Source organism: Podospora anserina, chromosome 2 (genome assembly GCF_000226545.1).
Source record: "Podospora anserina S mat+ genomic DNA chromosome 2, supercontig 2".
NCBI lineage: Eukaryota > Fungi > Ascomycota > Sordariomycetes > Sordariales > Podosporaceae > Podospora > Podospora anserina.
Window position 1 is genome coordinate 2,213,004 of NW_001914858.1, and position 21,703 is coordinate 2,234,706.

Sequence of the window (21,703 nt, forward strand, 5' to 3'; positions counted from 1 at the left end):
CCCACCACCACCCATCACGATTCGAATCCTGTCAAAAGGTTGCCACAGTTGTTTCCAAGTGGCCCATCTGACGTCGAGATCACGGCCAGGTACCGTACTGCAAAGTAAATGTTTAAGCTTCTTTCAGGCCAGCCTACGGCCTAGAACTGCAACACCACAAGCACCTACCTACTTATGTGTGTGTGAGTGGATATTGAATCAAGCCTCAAGCTCTTGACTCGCTGCCCAAAGCCAAGCACAAGGTCCTCCTTCGTAGAATGAATCTGGCAAACAGCTTCCTTTCTCCACGGAGCATTCCATTCCCTCCCTACCTACCCTACCTAAACCACGCCACTGCTAGCTATTAGCTACAGGTAGCTGGTACCGTAGACTCAGACAAACCTCAACCACCAACCTCGAGTTAAACTAAAAAATATCTCTCACGTCCACCCCCAACAGGCCAGCTTGTTTCCATCCCAAACACCGTCCCCCCATCTCTCAGAACCCACCCTCTTCCAAGAATGATGATCTCGGAGTTATCAACCTCAGAACCCACCACCCCAACTCTGAAATCTACAATCCCGAGAACCCTTCATCGAACAATCGAACACCCCTCCCCCCCTAAAGCAAGGTCGCATCAAAATCCCACCCACTGCACAACCCCCAACTCATGTTTCCAACCACCTACTACTACTGTAGACAAAATCCCGAGATCCGAACATTCGCATAAACCTCGACCCCCCAGCCCCCAGCCCAGCCCAGCCGGCACTTCAGTCTTCCATTTTTCTCCTCCCTTAAACATCCCGCAGACATTATTTTCAGTCTGTATACCAAGAAAAAAATAAAGGTGTGACACACACAGCCATCTTGAAACCGGAAATAGGCTTTACAGTCCACTAACCTACCTACACCAAGCCGCACAACACAACACACAAAAACCTCCTTCCACATCTCGACAATTACATGCACCAAATATAACGTTAAAATCGCGTTCATTAAACAACTTCCCTACTTGTGCTCATCTCACTGCTTGCCCCCCCCCCACTCCCTCTTTCCATCATCCTAATACTACTCCCTTTCCATACCATCTCCCCTTTTCATCCCAGCCTACCCCCTCAGCTTTCCAGCAATGATGTCCCTCGGCTCTAAACCACCCCATCATCAACTTCTTCCCTTCACAACTCATTGCACTGATATCCCCCCACACCGGACCAAATTGTTCCTTCTCCTCTTCTCCATCTTCCATAATTCTTTACATACTATCCACTTAATCTTCCCATCAGACCTCATCTCCATTTCATAACCTCCGTAGTAGCATTGCAATCAATATTACAAAAAACAGTATTGTAATGGCTAACAGATTACAAAGCATAAGGGTTAAGAGAGCGGATAGTCAAGCAACTGCAATACTTGTTAGTCATCATGATACTCATTAAACAGCAACAAGAAAAAACTCACGGTGGGCTCTTGCTGAGATCCGTCTTGAGAATGACCGGCACGCGCGTCATCTCGGTAACATCCTGGATGTACTCCCCGCCCTCCTCTCTCAGCTTGAAAAGCTTGAGATACTTCTCCTTGTTGGTAAGGCGAGTCTCGGGCGCCTCGGTAACCGGCACCTTGGAATCCGACCGAGTGCGGTGCAGAGTCGACGAAGAGCGAGTAGGCGAGCCGGGCACGCTCTGAGTGGGGCGCTCGGCGAGAGAAGCACCAGCCATGGCCTCGGTGATGTCAGAAGCATTGTCCTCATCATCGTCAAAGAGAGCATCGGCCGACTCGGGCGCAATGGTGCCAGTCTCGGTCTGCTTGCGAGCAGCCTCCTCGCGCTCCTTCTTGACACGTTCAGCCTCCTCGGCCTGGCGGGCAGCGGCCATGGCGTTGGAAACCCTCTGCGAGGCACCGCCAGCCCTGGGCCTCTCGTCCTCGGGGACGTAAGCCGAGCTGGGGACACCCTTCTCCCAGTAGAGCTCAAGAACACGCTTCTCCTTTCTGAACTCGGCCTTCTTGAGAGGGAGCTGGTCACAGTGGACGCGCTTCTCGAAGCCCCAGTCGGGGATGAGCACATCAAACGCCGACTCGTAGACACAGACGACGATACCCTCGCTGATGAGATCTCCGTTGGTCTCCTGGCGGACCTTGTCCATGGTACGGCAGGCCTCGATGTGGACGCTCTGCTCCTGAGCATTCTGAGCAGAGTCCTTCTTGGTGTTGCAAGACTCGACCGTCTTGATGAGATTTTCCAAGTCTTCGGTGTACTCGGTCTCGGTAAGAACAGCTTCAAGCTGGCGGTGAACCAAAATGTCGGCGTAGCGCCGGGTTGGGGCAGTGAAATGAGTGTAGAGCGGCACATTAAGAGCATAATGAGACCAAAGGTGCTGGGCAGTCTTGCCAGCAATAAAGTACTTGGCGCGTTGCATCGACTTCAGGAGCAGTGTTTCCATGCCCTTTCTGATGTCAGAATCGTCCACTCTGAACAGGCTGTTCTGGAGAGACCCGCTGCTGGTCGAGTCAATCTCATAGCCCAGAGCGGACATGCGCTCCACAAAAGTCTGCAGACGGCGAGAGTTGGGAGGGGCGTGGCGGCGCAGAAGGGCCTTCTCGGGAAGAGCAGCGGCCAAGCGCTGAGCGACGTAGGTGTTGGTCTTGTGCATGAGCTCTTCAACGAGCTCGGTGGCCAAGCTGCTATCAAAGACATTGTGCTTGACCGGGATGTTCTCATCGTCAAGCTGCTGGAGCAGACGAAGAGGGGCAATAGGCTCACCGCCAGCACCGAGGCGTGCCTCGTGGAACTTCTGGGCAAGGAGGCTGAGAAGCTGGATATCCTTGGCGCCAGCAACGGGGTGGCTGAAGCCGGCCTGGTTAGAGAGAGCCTCGTCAATCTGAGACAGCGACAACTTGCCGCCGCTCTTGACAATGCCCTTTCCAATCCAGGTGTCGCCTTCGGCAACAGCGCCAGTGTGTGGGTTGACGTGGAAGACAACGCTGACGGTCAAGCGATCCTCCTCGGGAGTCAGGGCACAGTACTCGCCGGACAGCCTGGGTGGGAGAAGAGCGCAGAAACGGTTCATGAGCTGAACGGCGGTGCCGCGCTTCTTGGCCTCTCTGTCGACGAGCGAAGCTGGCTTCACGAAGTGAGTGACATCGGGAACGTGAACACCAATCTCGACCTTGCCATCAGGCAGTGTCTTGACGTGGACACCGTTTCCAAGCTCGGCAGTGCTTTCGAGGTCGAGGGTGAAGACCTTCTCGCCACGGAAGTCTCTGCGGGAGCCGAGGGCCGCCTCATCTTCCTTTGCGATAGTCCAGTCCTGAGGGTTCACACTGCGCAGAACAGCATCGGAGAACTCATCCGAAGAGAAGTTGTTGTCACGCAAAAGAGCATCCGTTTCAACCTTGAGATCACCCATCTTTCCGAGCTTTTCGACCAAAGTACCGAAAGGATGGAGCGAGGTGATGGGCCAGCGCTTGATGCAGGCAACGAAGATCTGGTCGGCGTAGTCCTGGTGCTTCTCAACAAAGTCACGAGGAGCCTGTTCAGTGGGAATGGCAATCAAGGGAACACGCTTGTCAGTAGGCTTGAACCACACAATCTTGGGCTTCTCCTGGGCGCGGTTGTCATGATGGCGAGAGTTGGACCCATCACGAGCGGCGCGCTCGGCCTCCTGCTTCTCCTTGGTAGCCTGGCTGCTGGGACGGAGGAGACCCAGGGTGCCGGAGAACATCTGACCAGCCACACGCTCAATGACAGCAACAATATGGCCGGCATAAAGAGGCTTGGACTCGTCGTTGATCTCCTCCTCCTCGACGAGAAGGAGGCTCTGACCCTCCACTTCAACGTCGTCATTCTTCTTTTGGGTAGGGCGCTGTCTCAAACTGCCACGGCGGCGGAGGCCACCTTCGGCGCCATTGTCATCATTAGTGCTGCCCTGGTTTGTTCCGGCGGTGGACCCAGAGCGAGTGTCGGTGATGTCCTTGCGCTTCTTCTTCTCCTCCTTCTCGCGCTTCTGAGACCACACCTCGTCGACATCAAGGAGCTCGACAGCCACCAAGTCACCCTCAAGGGCGCGGTTGCGATCCTTGCTGCCGCAAATAAAGATATCGGCATCGAGCAGACCATCCTGAGTCGACACATAAGCGTCACTACGGTTCTTCTTGTTGACCCGGAGGATACCCGAAACCAGCTGCCCGTCGCCGAGGAGAGCAGGAAGGGTAGCCTGGGGGAGGTAAGGAGTGAAAAGCGTCTTGCGCTGTTGCTGTTGGGGCTGCTGGGCGGCCATTTGAGGAGCGTGTTGGCTGGCGCCAAGACCAGCCATGTGCTGGCCGCTCATCTGAGCAATCTGGAGAGCCTGCAGCTGGTTGAGCTGCATAGGGTTGAGCTGCTGACCAGGGAACATGCCGGGGACCATCATCTGCCCAGGGAGCTGCATCAACTGAGGCTGGCCAGCATACTGGAAAGCGCCTAGACCAGAGATGGACTGGTGGTTGATGGACCCGCGGCTGCGATGGCCCGGCTGGAACCCCTGATTCTGACCGGCGCCGGCAGACTGGTCCTGGCCCTGATTTTGGTTCTGGCTCTGGTTGCGCCAGTTGCCATCAAAGTTCCGAGATCCAGTGCGGGCGTGACCTCCGCCAGCACCACCACCGCGGCGTTGGAGGTCGTCGCCAGAAAAGTTCATACCACCACCACGTCCTCCACGACCACCGGCGCCGACAGCCATGCTCTGGCTGCGGCCATGACCGCCGCCGCGACCGCCACGGAAGGAGGAACCTTGTGCGATCTGGCTGTCGGCTGGGGCAGCAACCGGAGCGGGCGCCGGGGCGGCACTAGCACCCTTTGCGTCGGTTTCTGTCTTTTCAGCAGAGCCCGAAGCACCAGGGGCGGGGAACTGGAAGCCGGAGGTGGTGCGCTTCTGCTGGGCGATTTCGGCGGCCTTCTTGGCGTCAGCGAGGGCTAGGGAGTGACGTCTCTGATGACCACCCCCGGCGCCACCACCTCTACCACCACGGCCGCCAGCGTTTTCTCCTCTCTGGGCGGGTTGGAGGTTTTCAAAGTTGCCAAAGGCAGATCCCGAGGCTCCAGCGGAAGGGGCGGGAGGGGGCCCCCCCATACCCATGTTGGGAATAGCCGACTGATTACGGCGATGTGAGAGTGGCTGTGTGGGAGGGGCCAAGGACACATTTTGCTGTTGAAGCTGATTCGGGAATTGAAAGCCGGTCTGCGGCGAAAGGTTGGGCATGGCTTGCTGGAGAGGGTTGAAGCCGCCTTGGCCCAGAGCCTGAGCGTTCTGCAACATGCCCATGTGCTGATAAGTAGCTTGGAGCTGCTGCTGCTGCTGTTGCAGCAGCTCGATTTGCTGCGCAATGGCCAGTTGTTCCACTGCGAAGAAAAACACATGTTAGCTTGGCTGTTTGTGGCTTGAGGTGATGGTTGGTGAGGGTGGTGATTGATGGATGGCAGAAAAGGGGCGAATTCAGGGGTAGCACTTACTGCCGGGATTCGCATACATGCTCATCAACGGGGTCAACTCCGAAGGGCTACGGCGATGGGCGATATGCAGACGGCGGCCGGTAGGGCCAGGCACACCTCCAGGCTGGGCCTGGGGTTGCTGTGATTGCTGCTGCTGCTGCTGCTGCTGTTGATCCATTGCGACTACTCAGGGGCTGAGGTGCGTGTGGATGGTGGGCAGACAGTGGACAGACGGACAAGGTATGGATGCACGTCGAGTGCGGTGCAAGTGTATGTTGTTGCGATATAAGCAAACGGACAGCGGGAGGCGGATGCAGACAGGAGTAGTCGATAATGGTCGGGTGTCGTCGTGTCGTTTTGGTTTGTTGCGTTGCTGCGTTGCGTTGTTGTTGCTGTTGCTGAGCTGTGCGCTGTTCTTTTGGGGGGTTTGGTTTGTGAATGTGGAGATGTCGCCCACAGACGCTGCGGTTGGCAGAGGCAGAAACAGTTTTTTGAATTTCGAGTCCAAATGGGTTAATGAAAGATTGAAAAATGCGTCGAGCTTTGGGGAGGGAGTGTGGGAGTGGGAGAGGTAGAGAGGGCTTGGTGTGTGAGAGCTGCGATAGCTGTTCGAGCGAAGCCTGAAGAGGGGACGGGGGAAGAGAGAGAGGTAGAAGGGAGGTCGGGGCAAGGAGGGTGCGATTGGGAAGACGGGAACCCGGAGGTCGTTGATGACGATGAAGCGAGACAAGAGACAGACAACCTGCTGGAAGAGACAGCGGAAAGGAAAAGGAAGGATGCTCCAGGGCGATGGCACAGTGCTTTTGGGTGGCTTCGAGGGGGGAGGGTGTGCTGTGGCAGCTACCGAAAGGGTAAGGAAAGTGGGGTTGCCCAGTGCCACGGCCAGCAAATCCGAATTGAAGGCGTGACGCACCAGCGGCGTCCCCAAGCTACCGTCCCACTATTCAACCCCTGCTCAAGCAAAGACGGATGCAGCCAGAGGCCAATGGGCTCCATTCTCCTGCAGCCGATGGGGAGCTTCACTTCTCTTTCTACCACCTCACCACTCTGACCGACACTTTCTTCCTAATGATCTGAACAACCTGGAAGAATATAAATTGTCTTGTGGCTGTGGTGAAGCCCTCTCTGTTTCAACCCTCTCCGAGCTTGAAGATATCAGGTTACAGGTAGGTGAGCAAAGAGGGGAACCTGGTTTTTTCTTCTAATCTGGGCATTGCGGGGGGGCGAGACGCACGCACGGCTGTTTTGTGGGACTGGCTTTTCGTCTACAACCTCCTCCCAACTGACAGCTCGGGGACAATCATTGACTGGCAAGACCTGTTCTGGTGAACCAGGCTGAGGCGGCACGGTGTTTGGTTGGAGCTGTCAGAACTGTCGAGCTAGCCCTTGATGATGCGTCCAGTCCAGAGCTCTGACTGTCAACTTGTTGCGGCACGAAACCAACATTTTCGGCAGTGTTGGAAGAGATGGACAGGAATAGCTAAAACATTGCATCCGGATAGTCATTTGCCCGGCTACTGCTAAATAAAGAGATATATACGATGGCTTTGATCACATCTTTTTGCTGATACCAGACTACAGGGTGGATTGCAATTTGTCTTGATGGAGCCTCTGAGTTCTAGCTCTGAAACTGTTTTGATAAGCTCCGATATGTGGCTCCAACTGTTTGTTCCATTGGGGTCCCGGCCCAGCTCTTGGAGACGCTGCACAGCTGGAAGCTCCAAACCTTGGGCGACGTTGAAGCCTGGAGACTCGTACCCGTCGTTCGGAATTATCCACAACACCCGATGTCTTTCTTGTCCCCGCTGATCGCTAGCCTAGTTACATCCAATGCCCCGATTGAGATGCGGCCATGTCTCAATGTCCAACAGGAGCAAGAGCAAGAGCAAGAGCAAGAGCAAGAGCAAGAGCAAGAGCAAGAGGTAGCTGTCAAGGAGCAAGGTAGCAAAGAAGGGTTAGGGTTGTCGACGTTGCTTTGTTGGGCAACTCAAAGCAGATCATCTGCTGCAGGGATCATCTTGGAGCAGGAAAAAGTTAGACACCAGGAGGGTGCATCTAACCCCGCGACTTTCTTCATTCGCGGTTCACGGTACAGCAAAAGAACAATCAACGTCGCGACATTGACCACCTGTTTTCCCGCGCAACACATCCACCCTGCCGGATCTCTTGATCGACGCCTTACAAGCCATAAGCCGGGCGCGTCCCAGCAACAAAACGGCACGATGCAGCGAGCATCTCCCTCGCCAGCGCGGAGCTATGATGTCGCCAGCCCTCACCGAGCCGATCTCGCAGAAATCTTCAACCAAGACAGGAACTCGCCGGCGCGTCACAGGCAAATCCTCGAGACCTCAAGACAAGAACATACCAGAATTCGAGAGGAGGCCGAAAGGGTGCTGCAAGAGGCTCGTCTGAAGGAGGAAAGAGACCGAGTCCTCGAACAGAGAAGAAAAGAGGAAGAGAGGATCAAAACCGAGCAGGAATTAGCTGCCGAGCGCGTCAGATTAAACGAACTCAAGGCGAAAAAGATCGAGATTCCCCCGTTACTACCAGATCCTGAACCACCAAAGCCAGCCCCAAAGCCCACTCCACCAGCAGCTGTTTCTCCAGCCAACAAAGTCGATGAACCAAAGCCGACTTCCGTACTCAATGGAGCCGGTCCGTTCGGGTCAACAGCACCCACAGCACAGCCATCATCAGGCTTCTTTGCTGCCAAGGCGCCTCCAGCCCCGACACCATCACCATCACCACCAGTACCCGCAGTAGCACCAGCTGCTAAGCCAGCAAATTCAGTCCTCGGCATCGGAGGGTTGCTTAATGGGACCAACCAGACCAATGGTACGGCTGGGACAACAGGGGCAGTACCGGCAGCGCTTCCAGTAGCTCCAACGGCTCCAGCGGTACCAACCATCGACAGATATACCGTGATCCACAAGAACCTGAAAGGCCTGCGGAAGATGATGGCAGAACAGGCCAAGACCAACCGGGCCCTGAAAGAGAGAATGGGAGATATGAGGAGAGAACTCAGAAAGTGTATAGGCCAGCTTTCTGCGGGAGCTCCTGGTGTAAACCGGTCGCAGGCACGTACACCAAGGCGGGGACCTTGTCTCAAAATTCGTTTTATGCTAACCGTGTAAACAGCAAACAAAAATTACTAATTTATTGCGCGAGGCACTGGCGAACCAGGTTCAGTCACAGCTCATTGACCCATCAGACTATGTCTTTGAGCCAAGACAACCCGTCGAAGGAGCAGCACGCAACGAGCCAGCACTGCCTTCGCTGTTCATTTACCTCCTCAACATCTTCAGCAAAGGCGCCATCTCGCAGTTCATCAACGAAGCCTCAGCACGACCAGAGACAGCTGACCCGGTAGGCGTCTGTGTAGCCGCTACAATCTCAGAACCGGACTTTCTCTGGCGAGGAAAATCAATGATTGACATTTTGCTGGCCAAGTTCAGGATAGTCTGCCCAGTCCTGTTCGGCTACCGAGGAAGCGAAAAGACCGAGCAAGGGCGAGCAAGACTTGGGTGGTGGAAAGACAGCGGGCGATGGATTGGTGAGCAACAACACATGGACCGGATGACGGGTCTCGGTGCCGGGTTCGCCGCCATCTCCCTCCGCAAGTTTGCCGCGTCCAAGAAGCAAAACCCGTATCCGGCTCGGCATTACTGGACCGCCATGGCGCGTATAGTGAACACGCCGGCGGTTGAGATCAGCAACACGCAGTGTATCGTCCTGAAAGCCATGATTGAGAACTACGAAGGGAAATTCATCGACGCGTACGGCAGCGCCGCGGTTGTCGCTCTGCGGACGGCCCTCGTCGAGTTCCCTGCTAGAGCGCCGACAAAGGGTGCGGCGGTCCACTCGCTTGAAGTGTTGGCTACACTACTTAAGAAGAACACCGGGTTGACATTGGGATAGAAACTGCGGTGGAACCAGAGGGTTCTTTAGAGTGGGGGCTGAGTGAGTTTTGGCGTGTATTAATACCCAGCGGCTGAAAAGGATATAACTCGGGGAATGGGAAAGGGTCAGCATACAAATTTATCATGATATTGCTGGGTGGGAAGTTGTGTTGGGGGAAAATGTTTGGTTAGCGGTTTGGATTGGCTCAGGTTGAACCATTCTGTAACAGCGTGTGTGTTGTCTAAATACCCTACAAGTGTATAACACAACTCCTAAATAACAAATACCGTCCCAAACGCCGTATAAACATCGCTGTGACAAGAACCGTAGTCAAGTCCCGTATATCTACGCTGATCATGTGCAAGAACTCCCTGTCTTCCCAAAAAACCAAGTGCCCTACCCACCTCAATCAAAACACCCTATAGAATCAACAGTATCACCAACAAAATCACCAAAACCAATATCAGCACCCCGATACAACAACTACTCAGCGTATCCTCATTCCTCTTCAGGACGTACTTCATCTTGTCCATCCCCGTCTGCAACCTCCCCCCTACCCTATCCGCCAAACCATCCACCACCTCCAACATCTCGGCCTGCTCCTCCAGCTCCCGCCCCATACTATCCGCCTGCCGCCGCAGATTGCCCACTGTTTGGAAGACTCCGTCCAGATGCTGATCCTGCTCCCGCATCATCATGACCTGCTGCTCTTGCTCGAACTGAGCGGCGTAGTCCTCCCCCCTTTCGGGATTGTCAAGATCGGCGAAGGAGGATGGGTCTGGGAGACTGCTGGAGGTCTTGGAGAGCTCCTCGCGCATGTCGTCGATTTCATTGCCTACTTCCTGCACGAGGCGTTTGCGGCGGGTGATTTCTGTTGGGGAGAGGTTGAAGTGGGAGGGGTTGGTTTCGATTGCGCGGATGGAGGCGAGGAGGTCGGATAGGTCTTCGGAGAGGGATTCGAGGGAGGACTGGAGTTCGGCGCGGGCGGAGATGAGTTCTGGGGATGGGGTGGTGGTGGTGGAGGAGGAGAGGGAGCGGATGCGGAGGTAGGAGGTGAAGAGGGGGCGGGTGGTTTGGAGTTGGGTGAGGACATCTCTGTGTGTATGTTGTCAGATGAAAGGCGGCGTGGTATGTGTAGGGGGAGGGGGGCATACTGTTGGACTTGGAGGAAGGGGTCCTCTTCACTAGTCGAGGACATCATTTTGAATGGTTGGGATTGGGACTGCGCCGGAGGTTATGGGATTGGTGGCATTTGATTTTAGAGAGGGATAGGATTGTTATATAGGATGCCTTGAAGTCTTGCGACGAGTTGTGGACTTGTTATTAAAAAAAAGTTGAGATGTGTTTGCTGGTAAACCTTGAAGGATGACGTTTGCTCTGCTCTGCTCTGTTCTGCGCCAAAGAGGTGCCTGTTCACATCTCCAGTTCCCTGCACGCGCGTCTCTACATTCACGCCTGGTGTCCAGCTGCCGGATTGGAGACCCAGATTCCAATTCAACGCTATCCCCTTTGCGTCACGGGACTGGATGGATTGGAGCCTTGGCTGCGCAACGGCATGGTTTTCTCCTATATACTGGCATGCTAACCGCATCCAGAATAAGTCCCCAGGGCTTGAGTTTTCCAACATAAAAAGGTCTGCAAAACACAGGTAAAAACAGGTCCTTACCGTGCACTTTATCTCTTCCACACGTCCCGGAAAACTCTGGAAGGCCCACGTATAGATAGTTGTGTCAAAATTCACAGGGCCATCAGAGCCATCGAGCCATCAGAGCCAGCCGTCAAAGCCTCAACACCGTCAAAACTGTCAAAGCCGTCAGGGCCGTCAAGGCTATGGCTGTGAGGTTAGGGATGGCTTCGGCCTACGTGGGTAGTGGTAGTAGTGGTAGTGGTTTGGTTTAAAGAAATCAACATTCAAATTTAGGAAGGGTAGACTTACATATTGAGACCTACTTTTTTGCAGTGTTTTTGGTTTAAACCGATGTCAGGAATCTCTCGTGGACCTTTTGGCCAGGTCTGGTTAGCGTGCCGGTATATAGGAGAAAATCATGCCGTCGCGCAGCCGGGCTCGATGAGATGGTCCCCTCGCCCCCATCCATTGCCCCGCACTCTCAACCACTCACCTCGCTGTCCCGCCTCCAGCCCCCCTGAAGACACCCCCTGTAAACCGGCCCCCCCCAAGCTCGGCTCTCACCTGCCGCAAGCCCAAGTCGAAACAGAAACGTAGCTTCAACTGATCGAGGTGGCAGCAACAACAGTCCGAGTTCTGGACTTCTCATTTATTTTCTCTTTTTTTCCCTTCCCCCGCATTCTTGTCTTCAATTGATTCATTCCCCCAATTCTCTCTCCCTCACAGAAACACACCTCACAGAAGCAAGACACAATGTTCAGCCTCAAGCGGGTCGTCCTGACCGCCACCGCCCTCCTGGGTGTGTCGATGGTTGCTTTCTCCCAGGTTGCTGAGGCTGCCAAGGGCCCCAAGATCACCCACAAGGTCTACTTCGACATCACCCACGGTGATGAGCCCCTCGGCCGCATCGTCATGGGTCTCTACGGCAAGACCGTCCCCAAGACCGCTGAGAACTTCCGCGCTCTTGCCACTGGCGAGAAGGGCTTCGGTTATGAGGGGTCTACCTTCCACCGTGTTATCAAGCAGTTTATGATCCAAGGTGGTGACTTCACCAAGGGTGATGGCACTGGCGGCAAGTCCAGTAAGTGTTTTCCGAGGGTTTCTTGAGAATGAGACATGGTGTACTGACTAGAATCGCAGTCTACGGCGAAAAGTTTGCCGATGAGAACTTCAAGCTCAAGCACACCAAGAAGGGCATTCTCTCCATGGCCAACGCCGGAAAGGACACCAACGGCTCCCAGTTCTTCATCACCACTGTTGTTACTTCGTACGTTGAACCTGTCCGAAATACTTTGGAAGGAGCTTTGGCTAACAAGTCCCCTGCAGCTGGCTCGATGGCCGCCACGTCGTCTTCGGCGAGGTCCTCGAGGGCTACGATATCGTCGAGAAGATCGAGAACGTCAAGACCCAGCCTGGTGACAAGCCCGAGAAGACGGTCAAGATCGCCAAGTCTGGCGAGCTGGAGGTCCCCGAAGAAGGTATCCACGTGGAACTCTAAACACAGCGTTATTCTTTACATATACCCTTTTTTACTTTCATTCTTAGTGCCGTCCGTGTGCCCAGGTTTTGCTGTGCTCCTCATCCGCACCTTGTTTGCTGACCGGGGATGTGTTTGCGTACCCAGGCCACGGCGACCAAGATGAAAATCGAGAAACCATCACCTTTGGAGTTCACAAGGCCGATATGAAGGATATTTCGTCATGAGATTACACACACACACGAAGCAAAAAGACATGAAATTGATGAAAAAACCACGAGTGCTGATTTATGGGCTTTTGTTCCATTGCGTTCTTGCAGACTTGGATGATGACTCTGCAGAGGTCACCGACGACGTTTATCCGACCGCCCCGATCGAGAGCAGCGGTTGGGCCATCTTTGGCAAGTTTTTTGTCTTTGCCGCTGTGGTGGCTTCTGTTGTTGGCTATCTTCGCCAACGCCACACGCAAAAGTCTAAGAAGGCTCGTTATGAGAAGAGCTTGGCGTAGAGAGGATCGTAGGATTAGTGGGGAGCTGGGCCTGAATAGGTATTCCTTCGTGGGAGACATGACAAGCTGTAGAATAAACTTGGTAAACTTTATGGGCCGAGAGCAACAATTGCTCTGGTTGTAGTCTCAGCATGGTGCTGCTTGTTCTTATTCACTTCATGATTTCGGTTTACATGCATCACGTGGGCACCCCCGTTTCAAGCATCTTAAATTTTTGGGCTTGTCTATCAACCAAAGCACTCACTCATACATACACACTCACACTCACAACTTAATTCTCCACGACCACATCTAACGACCACGTTTGATAGATACCCGAAACCCGTTTTCTTCGCCGAACGTTACCCCTTTCACCACCGGGTCATTTGGAAAAGAAAACAGCCAAAATGAAACTCCTCACCCTCAACTTCCTCACCTGCGCCGTAAAAACCTGCAAGTCCTCCTCGGACTCGTTCCCCCTCCACCCAAAGGACGCTGAGCTCGCCTCGGACGACGTCGAGGTCAACCCGGAGCTGTTGGTCAACTTGCTTCCGAGGCTGGACTGGAAGGCGCTCAAAACGACGTCCGCAGAGGTATTTCTCCCCTCATGCATCTATCCGGTATAAGACAAAACTTCAACCATACTGACAGTGAGTGTGTATAGCTCGGCTTCCCCCAACTCCCAGACTCCCCACCAACCATCGAACAACTCCAATCAGACGACAAGTTGTTGAAAGACCTGCACTCGCTGCTCATGGAGACGAACCTGATGGAGGGCAAGCTCGTCTGCGGGGTGTGCGGGCATGAGTATGCCGTTCGGGAGGGGATTCCCAACTTTTTGCTGCCGAGTCATTTGGTTTGAAGTTTCTTCTTTTGGGTGGACGGACAGTTTGAGGAAGAGCGGGATCGATATTGGGAGGGAAAGGCAAAGAATCACGATTGGGCCCGGAAAAATCGGTGCATATGGTAGAGAAAATAGCTGTTTGCTTGTGGGAATGTGATGGCATATGGGATGGTGGTTAGGTTGTTCATCTTGTTGATACCAAAAAAAAATTGCAAAAGGTTCTGAAACACAACCTTTTCCTGATTTTATCATTGATTACTGGGAAAGACCCGTTACTTCAAAGTCAATGTGCAATTCCCACTCTCATTCTCGGTTGTCACTGACACCAACCATATTCAGACAAGAACCTAGTATGAAAATGCCACAATTATGCCCTCGCCCAAGCCATTCCCAACTATCATAACTCCATCCAGGCCAACAAAATGTAGGCCCTAAAGTAATAAACAAGACCAAAAAAGGAAAACGACGAAACAAATCTATGCTACAAGAGTTACACAGTTCTTCCAATACAGCCCATCCATCCATCCATCCATCCTCCCTTCTTCATTCACAGTCATACCCATACACACACACCCGCACTTACGCCCAGTATGTTTACTGCTGCTTCTTCTGCGCAGCCGGCCCCATCTCCTTATCAAACGCCCCATACGACACCTCCAAACTAGCCAGCGCCTTCAGCCCAACCGTCAAAATAGCCAGCACAATCACCAGCGTGATCAGCGCCATAAAGATGCCTATTTTTTGTCATGTCAGCAACCCACTCCCCCCTTTTCACTTTCCACTTGTAAAGACTTACCAGGAGTAAAAAACTGATACTTCTCAAACAACCCCCTCGTATCCCTCTCCGTCTCATTCCCCCTCCTATTCACCACCACCCCCTCAAACTCATCATCCAATCCCCTCTTCAAATCCATATGCCCCGTAGCCACCCCGTCAAACTCAGACCTATAAGGCGGCAACTCAGCCGGGTCCGAGAAAACCATAACAGTGTACCCCTCCCCCTCCTCATCAAGGGCAGACATCCTCTCCCCAAGTCTGTGATCTACACCAACCAATGTCAGCACCACCCTTCACAGTTTGCCATGAAAGAACATACCATTATCCTCCAGAATCTCCACCCTCTCCTTCTCATCCCCCCCCCCAACAACAGGAGGAAGACCCCTCATCCTCACCTCCAAAAGCTGCATCGCTCCCCCCTTGACATGTTTGCAGGACTGGGCGACCAGCTCCTTTAGCTCGGTGGCGGAAATCTGCCCGATAACCTCTGCTACGCTAAAGGCGGACTTTGTGTTTTGGGCGCGGGTGGCCTTGCAGAGGTTGGGGGTGTGGAGGCAGTGCTCCGAGGTGCGAATGTCTGCCGCGTGGAGGTTGGGTTGGGAGATGAGGATGTACTTGTCTGTTGGGCAGCCGGAGAGGAGGGACTTGGTTGTGGAGAGGACTGAGGAGGATGTTTGGAGTTGGGGGTTGGAGTTCGGGGTGGGGAGGCTGTAGAGGGAGAGGGGGGGTTAATATTTTGGGGGATATGGCAAGGGGGAATGGGAAACGTACTCGGCGGAGGAGAAGAGGATAAAGGGCGCGGAATCGGTAAAGGCGTTGACGCTGGTTGCTGCTGTGCAGGCCAGCAGGGTGGCTGCTTGGCTGATACGCATCGTGTTGTTGGTGTAGGTGAACAAATTGGCTTCAACTGGGAGAGAAGTGAGGTGAACTTGGCCCCTCTGTCGTTGTCTTGAATCGCGAGGGGTGTTCGATGTTGTATGGTCAGGAAGGTATTCAACACAAACGTCGCGGGTGGAGGAAGCTGTCTGCGACAAGTAAGGTATGCAGCTGGCTGGGATGGATGATGCAGCTCGGTCTCGCTCCCGTCGTATCCACCAAACCCAAGCCAAGACAGGCGCCACCACCAACGGGCTCCTTGCCTGCCACCCGCTGCTGCAAACCAGGCGGTGTGGGGCGGCAAGAATCCCGATAACACCAGCCCGCGCCGTTAGCGAAAAGTTACAGGGGATCAATATCGCCAAAATTACAGCTGCCGGGCCATCAACTCAACCTTCTCAACATCCCACCTCCATCCCGTCACAACCACCCCCCAATTGCCCCCCAAAATGGACGGAACCGCCGCCATGTTCGCCCAACCGGGCATGTTCATCCAGCCCCGAGTCCGCAAAACAGCCCCTCCACCCCCCAAGAAGCGCAAAGTCCAGCACGCCGTCGAAGAAGTTACATTCGACCGTACAGCCCGCGAAGAATACCTGACCGGGTTCCACAAGCGCAAGCTAGAGCGGAAGAGACACGCGCAGCAAATCGCCGAGCAAAAGGCCCGGGAAGAAAGAATTGAGACGAGGAAGCAGGTGAGGAGGAGCAGCAGACTTTTGGTTTTCATGGGAATATCTAAACAGCCTTATTCTGACATGTGTGTGTCTACTACGGTAACAGATTAGGGAAGAGCGCAAACAAGCCCTTGAAGAGCACGTCCAGACCATTCAGCAAATTCTCCGCGAAGCCGAGGCAGCCGGGACAGGTACAGCAGGCAAAGACGGGGAGAAGGACGAGGAATGGGGCGGCCTGTCTGACGACGAGGTGGTGGAGGCGCCCATTGACATGGAGGAGGAGTACATTGACGAAGACAAATACACCACCGTTACCGTCGAGGCTGTTAGTGTGGACCGAGACGGTCTGCACAAACCAAAAGCTGTCTCTTCCGACGACGACGAGGAGTCCAAAACAGAGAAGCCAGAAGACGAAGACAAACAAGCGACCAAGGGCGCGAAGCGTCCCAAAGAGCAAAAGAAAAAAAAGAAGTTTCGATATGAAACCAAGTTCGACAGACAGCTCACAGAGAGAAAGCAAAAGGCCAAAAAGAGGAAGGCAAGAGGGGTGGAATAATACAGACACGGCAGCAATAAACATCTTCAGGGGATTGCGGTACCATGACCACCATGTGCTTGGGGTAATTGTGTGTATTTGTGTTGTAAAAAGCCGCAAAAACTAAATACTGTAGGCAGTGGGAAAACCAGTCCAAACATCCTCCTTCTGTTTCCATCAATCGACATACGGCGTTGAAAACCTCACCCGAGAACCACAGCCCGAGCATGTTTGTGAAGAAAAGATGCCACCGACGAGACCTGTCCCGTACCCAACAACAGCAAGCTGGATGAGCGTCGCTTAGATGTTGCCAATCTCGTTTTGGAAGTCCTCCAGCTCCTTCTGGACGGTGGCGTACTTCTTGGCCATCTCCTCGTACTTGGACTCCCACTGATCGCGCTCCTGCTCGAGAGCCTGGACTTTCCGCTCGAAGTGTCCGGCCTTGACGTCGGTCTGTCGCAACCTATGGTGAGGTAGATGAGGTTAGCATTGGTCATGACGCCGAATAGGGGTAGACAAGAGGCGGCATACTTCTCGTTGGCCTCGCGCAAAGTCTTATCTGCTTGCTCAGCCTCTTCCTCGAGAAGTTGGAGTCTCCGAGTCAGCGTTTCGTTCTGGGTTCCGTGCTGCGCGCCTTCGCTGGCAGCGCTCTTGAGGTCCTTGACCTGAGTTTCGTATTTCTCTACCTCGGACTCTAGAACGCTGTTCTTGTGCGTAAGGGAGATGATCTCCTGCTCCTTCTGGAGGTTCTCCTGCTCGAGCGCCTTGACCTTGGCCTGGAGCTCTTCGACCTTGGCAGCAGATTCCTCAGACTCCAAACGGAGCTGGGTCATTTTCTATGAGTTCACATGGCGCATGTTAGCTCGCTGGAGCAAAACAGAGCCGTTACAGCAACATCCGTGGGCAAACCACAGCAACGACACTGGCACCGGCACCAGCAACACCGAAACACCAAATGGCGGTCTCTCGTGATGGTGGTGGGTTGTAGTAGGGGGGAACCTGATGGTGGGGCGCCAAACAAGGGTCCATCTCTCGAATGTTCCAAGACACTCAACTCACCTCCTTGATGCGATCCATGGTGGTGTTGGGTGTGTGGAAAAGGTCGGTTTGGTTGTAGAGAGGAGGACGAGTTGTTGGTGTTCGAGAAAGAGGTCGCGGGTTTGCAGATGTTCAAGTTGAAAGTCGGATGTGTTGGGCAATAAAAGGAGAAGTGGGTGGATGAGAGCTGGCAAATGTTGGTGGATTAGGTAGGAAATGAAGACAAGGAAGTGCCCCTCACTTGGCTCACCCTCCACCCCCCTCCACTCCCTCCTCCTGGCCAGCGGCCGCGTTTCCATTTGCTGCCGACGGGTGGCAGTCACTTGTCTGATCACCACCCCCAGCCTAAAAGGTGGGGCACTGTTGTCGAGCTGCACCAAGAGCATTCGGCTGCTGCGCCGTTGCTCTGCCAACCAACTTGTTCTTTTTACGGATGCCGGGGGACAGAGTGAGACGCGACCAACACGGTCAGACGCCGCGACCAACCACTGCAAATAGAAATCATTCCACCCTCCTTGTGAAACGGGACATGCCAAACGACCTCCAGACTTCGGACAACAGCAACAACAACCACGACGCACACTCGACACTCGACAATCGCCAGCTGGGAGGCCATTCCCAGATTCAACCCGCTGCGACAATGCTGGCAGCCCACCACGACCAGGAGAATGTGTACGTGCACCAGGCCGGCGCCTCTAATAAACAGCTGGGAGCCAAAACCCCTGGCGCCCGCTATCCGAAAACCCCCCTGAAAATCCCACTCAACGACGAGAATGCCAACCACGGACTCGGAGGAGGCAAAGGAGGGCTATTGCAGACCAAGGGAAACAATGGATTGGTAAAGTCGGGCAAGCAGGCCTTGGTGACGCCAGCTGGTGAGCTTATTTTCTTGCTTTTGCCAATTGTGCATAGTTCTTCGCTGACAAACATGCAGCACCCCAAACTGGTCGAGCCCCTCTCGGGAACAAAACCACCAATGGCAAGGCTCGGGCAACTCAGAATACCCAGGGCGGGAAGGGAGCTGCTCTCAAGACACCGGGACCGAGGCCGACAACTGCTCAACGACCAAAGCAGGCTGCGCCCCAAACTGGGCCAGCCAAAGTCGAAGTCCGTGCCGATGTTCAGCCTCCCATTAAGGCCGATGACGAGGTCGAGTACTGTCCACCAAAGCCCAGGGACTTGCCTTACGAATCCGATGTGCTGCCCGATGGCGTATTAACATTCCAGGGGTTGAAGCCTGAGAACCTCTTCAACGACTACTATCGGTACTACTTCAATCGTGTGGATGGCCAGGGAAAATCGGCCTTGGAAAGGGAAATGGAAGAGCGGCAACAGCGAAAGTTTGCGCGTGGTGATGAGCAGATTCGCTTGGACATGGAGGGGTTTGACTGGAGCGTGGGGGATGCCCCAGAGAGCCGTGATATATTTCAGAAACGGCAGGAGACCATCAAGGTGGAAGCTATCCCGGTTGTCAAGAAAGTCACTGGGTTGGGCTCAAGACCGCCGTCCACAATTGCCTCCCGTAGAGCAGCCTCGGCTCTTGCTGCACCAATCAACTCCATCCGCGGTGCGCCTGGGAAGACCGCGATATTGGCTCCTAAGCCGCAGCCACGAGGCTTGCTGTTGCCCAAGAGAAAGCCAGCCGACAACATTCTCCAACCTGGTACATTCACGCGGGATACGGCATCTTCAATAATAGCCTCGCGCGATACACTCGGCTACAGCAAGGGCCGTTCTGCCTCTTCAGCAATTCATGGGAGAAAAGAGTCGGTCACCCGAATGCCAGAGGTTGCCCCAAAACCTCGCCCCTTGAGCCGCTGTCTGAGCACAGCTTCTTCTGGTTCCGATGCGACGATAACGCCGGCTCGTTTTGCCCAGTCTTCGCAAGACTGGAAGAGACCTGACTTTCTCTCTATATTTGATGTGGAGGACGATGACAGCGCTGCGAGCACAGCAGTGCCCCAAGTTGATGATGATGAGGAGGAATTCCAAATGTCCACAGACTTTTAGACAGCAACTCGATACAGGCATATTCATTGGAGTAAGGTTGGTTGTGTTCGGATATGGCGTTGGAAGCTGGTTGCACGGTTTCTAGCATCAACTGGGCTTTGCTGGGTTTATGGTTGTAGGGGTATTTGTTTTCGGGTTTATGTTTGAGATTACGGATGTGGGAAAGGGTAGGGAATCAACACTGCGGAATTTGGCGTTATCCAATTTATGTCTCTCTTACTTTGTAATTGATAGGGTCCAACAAGACATTTGCAGGAAGGCTCTTTCCAAACAAAAGCATTGCTGTACGAATAAAAATAAACATAAGATGATGTCATCGTGACTTCTCTTGGTTTAACTTTGTGATTCCTTTTCCAAGTCAACTTAACTGTGTACAACTACCCAGCTCGTTGCGTGGCAGCCACATCTCCGCGTAACGGAAAGTCGTGACCTGGAGGCAGCCTGGTCAATGACCCTGATGGCCCCTTTTGTGGATTCTCAATGGATGCCCCATCAACCCCTTTTCACCAATCTTCCAGAGCTGAAAGACTGTCACGTGCTCCTCGCCAGGCCGCCACAGCTGGAAATCAGGGCAGGACAGCTGCGCCACCACGGCCACCCCTTCCACTAGCTACTTACGCTTGGGCCATCCAGGCACGGGCATTGGCGCTGAATGCCAACCGTTTTAGGTTTAGCGAGACAATGGCTCGCGACTTCATCCTCCTGAACATTCCAATGTCTGAACTTCACTTCTGCCTTTGACAAAGAATCGTGCCGTTGAGCTCAATCACCACAGCGTCTTCTCGGTCGCCAACAGCAGCGGATTGTCGACATCCATCTCTGCCGCCGCCAGAGTTCATTTACCCGTCTTCGCCAAGCATCCAACACCGCCCATCCTTTTTTTTTTGCGGCGCGGTCTCCGAGATCCTCCCTCCCTTTGTCGGCAAAACTTCTGTCGCGTTGAGGGCCCCCGTGCGCGTCATTTCCGGCCACATCGCACCTCCTCCAAGTCCACCCTCATCCATGAATGGTATCCCTCCGCGCCGTCGCTTCGAGATATGATGGTTGGAGGACGGAGGGAGCGATAACAGGTATTCTCTCTCGCAATGACTCGAGCTCCTGGCGCGAGTTACGCTCAGTTCTTTCCTGCTGCCCCCCGGGTCGTTGCCAGGGACCGGACAAGGGATCGGGAAGATCGCGAAGGTCCCAAGGGAAGCACCCTCGATTCGTCGCCTTTGCCAGATGATACCACCAACGGCCACCTCACCTCGCTAGGCCCCGCGGAATCCTGTCCACCTCAGCAGGACGGGCACATCCCCCCGAGCGCCATGGCCGGCACGAGATTTTCGAGCAGCCAGCTCACCCCTCCAGCTTCCAACGACTCCCCCTCATCCCATCTCTCATCAGCTGCCCAGCAGCCGTCGACGACCGTGCGGAACACCAACGGGTATCACGGTCATGTCCCAATACAGAACGAACCGCTCCAGAATGGCACGTCGAGTGTTCTGCCCAGTGTTCCCGAACGCACCTATGCCCGAGACCCCTCACGCCCGATTCAAACCGTCGTGTGCACATATGATCCTCTCATGGATAAGAAGCTGCCGAGCGGTGAAAGAATGAAAACAAAACCGAAATATAAAGAGTTTGGATTGGTATGTACGCCCGATACTCATATATACTGGAGAGAGGTGGGGGGGGGGGGGGGGGGGCTCTCTTCATTCCTCTTCCCCCCTCAATATTCACTCCCCTAATCACTCTCCCACAACTAACCTTCTAATATCTACTCTTCCCCCCCAAAAATCCCCCCCCTTTACAAAATATTAACCCTCCTTCTCTTACATCAACATTTAACTTTTTACTAATTCTAATTCACTTTTTTTTCCATATTTAAATAAATTTTTAAACTATATAAAATACTACCTTATATTTTCTTTCCCAACTTTCTTTTCTACAAATATTTTTTTTACTCTATTAAATTCTATTAACCTTTTTTTTTATATTAATTACTTTTTTTCTTTATTTTTATAAATTTTTTA

The 21,703-nt window shown here is 53.7% G+C and overlaps 10 protein-coding genes across 10 annotated transcripts; 6 read left to right on the forward strand and 4 right to left on the reverse strand.

Moving 5' to 3' along the window:
* Positions 1-1,340: 1,340 nt before the first annotated feature.
* Positions 1,341-5,621, reverse strand: PODANS_2_6040 (uncharacterized protein; the record flags this gene model as incomplete). Its single annotated transcript, XM_001911337.1, has 3 exons — positions 1,341-1,380; positions 1,438-5,353; positions 5,465-5,621. The coding sequence occupies 3 exons, from the start codon at positions 5,619-5,621 to the stop codon at positions 1,341-1,343; spliced, it is 4,113 nt and encodes a 1,370-aa protein (XP_001911372.1).
* A 1,609-nt stretch (positions 5,622-7,230) lies between these two features.
* PODANS_2_6050 (uncharacterized protein) lies at positions 7,231-9,361 on the forward strand (the record flags this gene model as incomplete). Its single annotated transcript, XM_001911338.1, has 2 exons — positions 7,231-8,503; positions 8,655-9,361. The coding sequence occupies 2 exons, from the start codon at positions 7,231-7,233 to the stop codon at positions 9,359-9,361; spliced, it is 1,980 nt and encodes a 659-aa protein (XP_001911373.1).
* A 401-nt stretch (positions 9,362-9,762) lies between these two features.
* PODANS_2_6060 (uncharacterized protein) lies at positions 9,763-10,544 on the reverse strand (the record flags this gene model as incomplete). The annotated part of the gene is made up of 2 exons (XM_001911339.1): positions 9,763-10,438; positions 10,498-10,544. The coding sequence occupies 2 exons, from the start codon at positions 10,542-10,544 to the stop codon at positions 9,763-9,765; spliced, it is 723 nt and encodes a 240-aa protein (XP_001911374.1).
* A 1,179-nt stretch (positions 10,545-11,723) lies between these two features.
* Positions 11,724-12,468, forward strand: PODANS_2_6070 (uncharacterized protein; the record flags this gene model as incomplete). Its single annotated transcript, XM_001911340.1, has 3 exons — positions 11,724-12,051; positions 12,111-12,237; positions 12,297-12,468. 3 exons carry the CDS (start codon positions 11,724-11,726, stop codon positions 12,466-12,468), a joined length of 627 nt encoding a protein of 208 aa, XP_001911375.1.
* An 873-nt stretch (positions 12,469-13,341) lies between these two features.
* Positions 13,342-13,796, forward strand: PODANS_2_6080 (uncharacterized protein; the record flags this gene model as incomplete). Its single annotated transcript, XM_001911341.1, has 2 exons — positions 13,342-13,554; positions 13,599-13,796. The coding sequence occupies 2 exons, from the start codon at positions 13,342-13,344 to the stop codon at positions 13,794-13,796; spliced, it is 411 nt and encodes a 136-aa protein (XP_001911376.1).
* A 576-nt stretch (positions 13,797-14,372) lies between these two features.
* On the reverse strand, positions 14,373-15,427 carry PODANS_2_6090 (uncharacterized protein; the record flags this gene model as incomplete). Its single annotated transcript, XM_001911342.1, has 4 exons — positions 14,373-14,512; positions 14,575-14,820; positions 14,875-15,263; positions 15,327-15,427. The coding sequence occupies 4 exons, from the start codon at positions 15,425-15,427 to the stop codon at positions 14,373-14,375; spliced, it is 876 nt and encodes a 291-aa protein (XP_001911377.1).
* A 453-nt stretch (positions 15,428-15,880) lies between these two features.
* PODANS_2_6100 (uncharacterized protein) lies at positions 15,881-16,661 on the forward strand (the record flags this gene model as incomplete). Its single annotated transcript, XM_001911343.1, has 2 exons — positions 15,881-16,126; positions 16,212-16,661. The coding sequence occupies 2 exons, from the start codon at positions 15,881-15,883 to the stop codon at positions 16,659-16,661; spliced, it is 696 nt and encodes a 231-aa protein (XP_001911378.1).
* Positions 16,662-16,940: 279 nt separating this feature from the next.
* On the reverse strand, positions 16,941-17,717 carry PODANS_2_6110 (uncharacterized protein; the record flags this gene model as incomplete). The annotated part of the gene is made up of 3 exons (XM_001911344.1): positions 16,941-17,103; positions 17,172-17,476; positions 17,700-17,717. 3 exons carry the CDS (start codon positions 17,715-17,717, stop codon positions 16,941-16,943), a joined length of 486 nt encoding a protein of 161 aa, XP_001911379.1.
* Positions 17,718-18,111: 394 nt separating this feature from the next.
* On the forward strand, positions 18,112-19,688 carry PODANS_2_6120 (uncharacterized protein; the record flags this gene model as incomplete). The annotated part of the gene is made up of 2 exons (XM_001911345.1): positions 18,112-18,553; positions 18,631-19,688. 2 exons carry the CDS (start codon positions 18,112-18,114, stop codon positions 19,686-19,688), a joined length of 1,500 nt encoding a protein of 499 aa, XP_001911380.1.
* Positions 19,689-20,773: 1,085 nt separating this feature from the next.
* Positions 20,774-21,418, forward strand: PODANS_2_6130 (uncharacterized protein; the record flags this gene model as incomplete). Its single annotated transcript, XM_001911346.1, has 1 exon — positions 20,774-21,418. The coding sequence occupies one exon, from the start codon at positions 20,774-20,776 to the stop codon at positions 21,416-21,418; it is 645 nt and encodes a 214-aa protein (XP_001911381.1).
* Between the last annotated feature and the right edge of the window lie 285 nt (positions 21,419-21,703).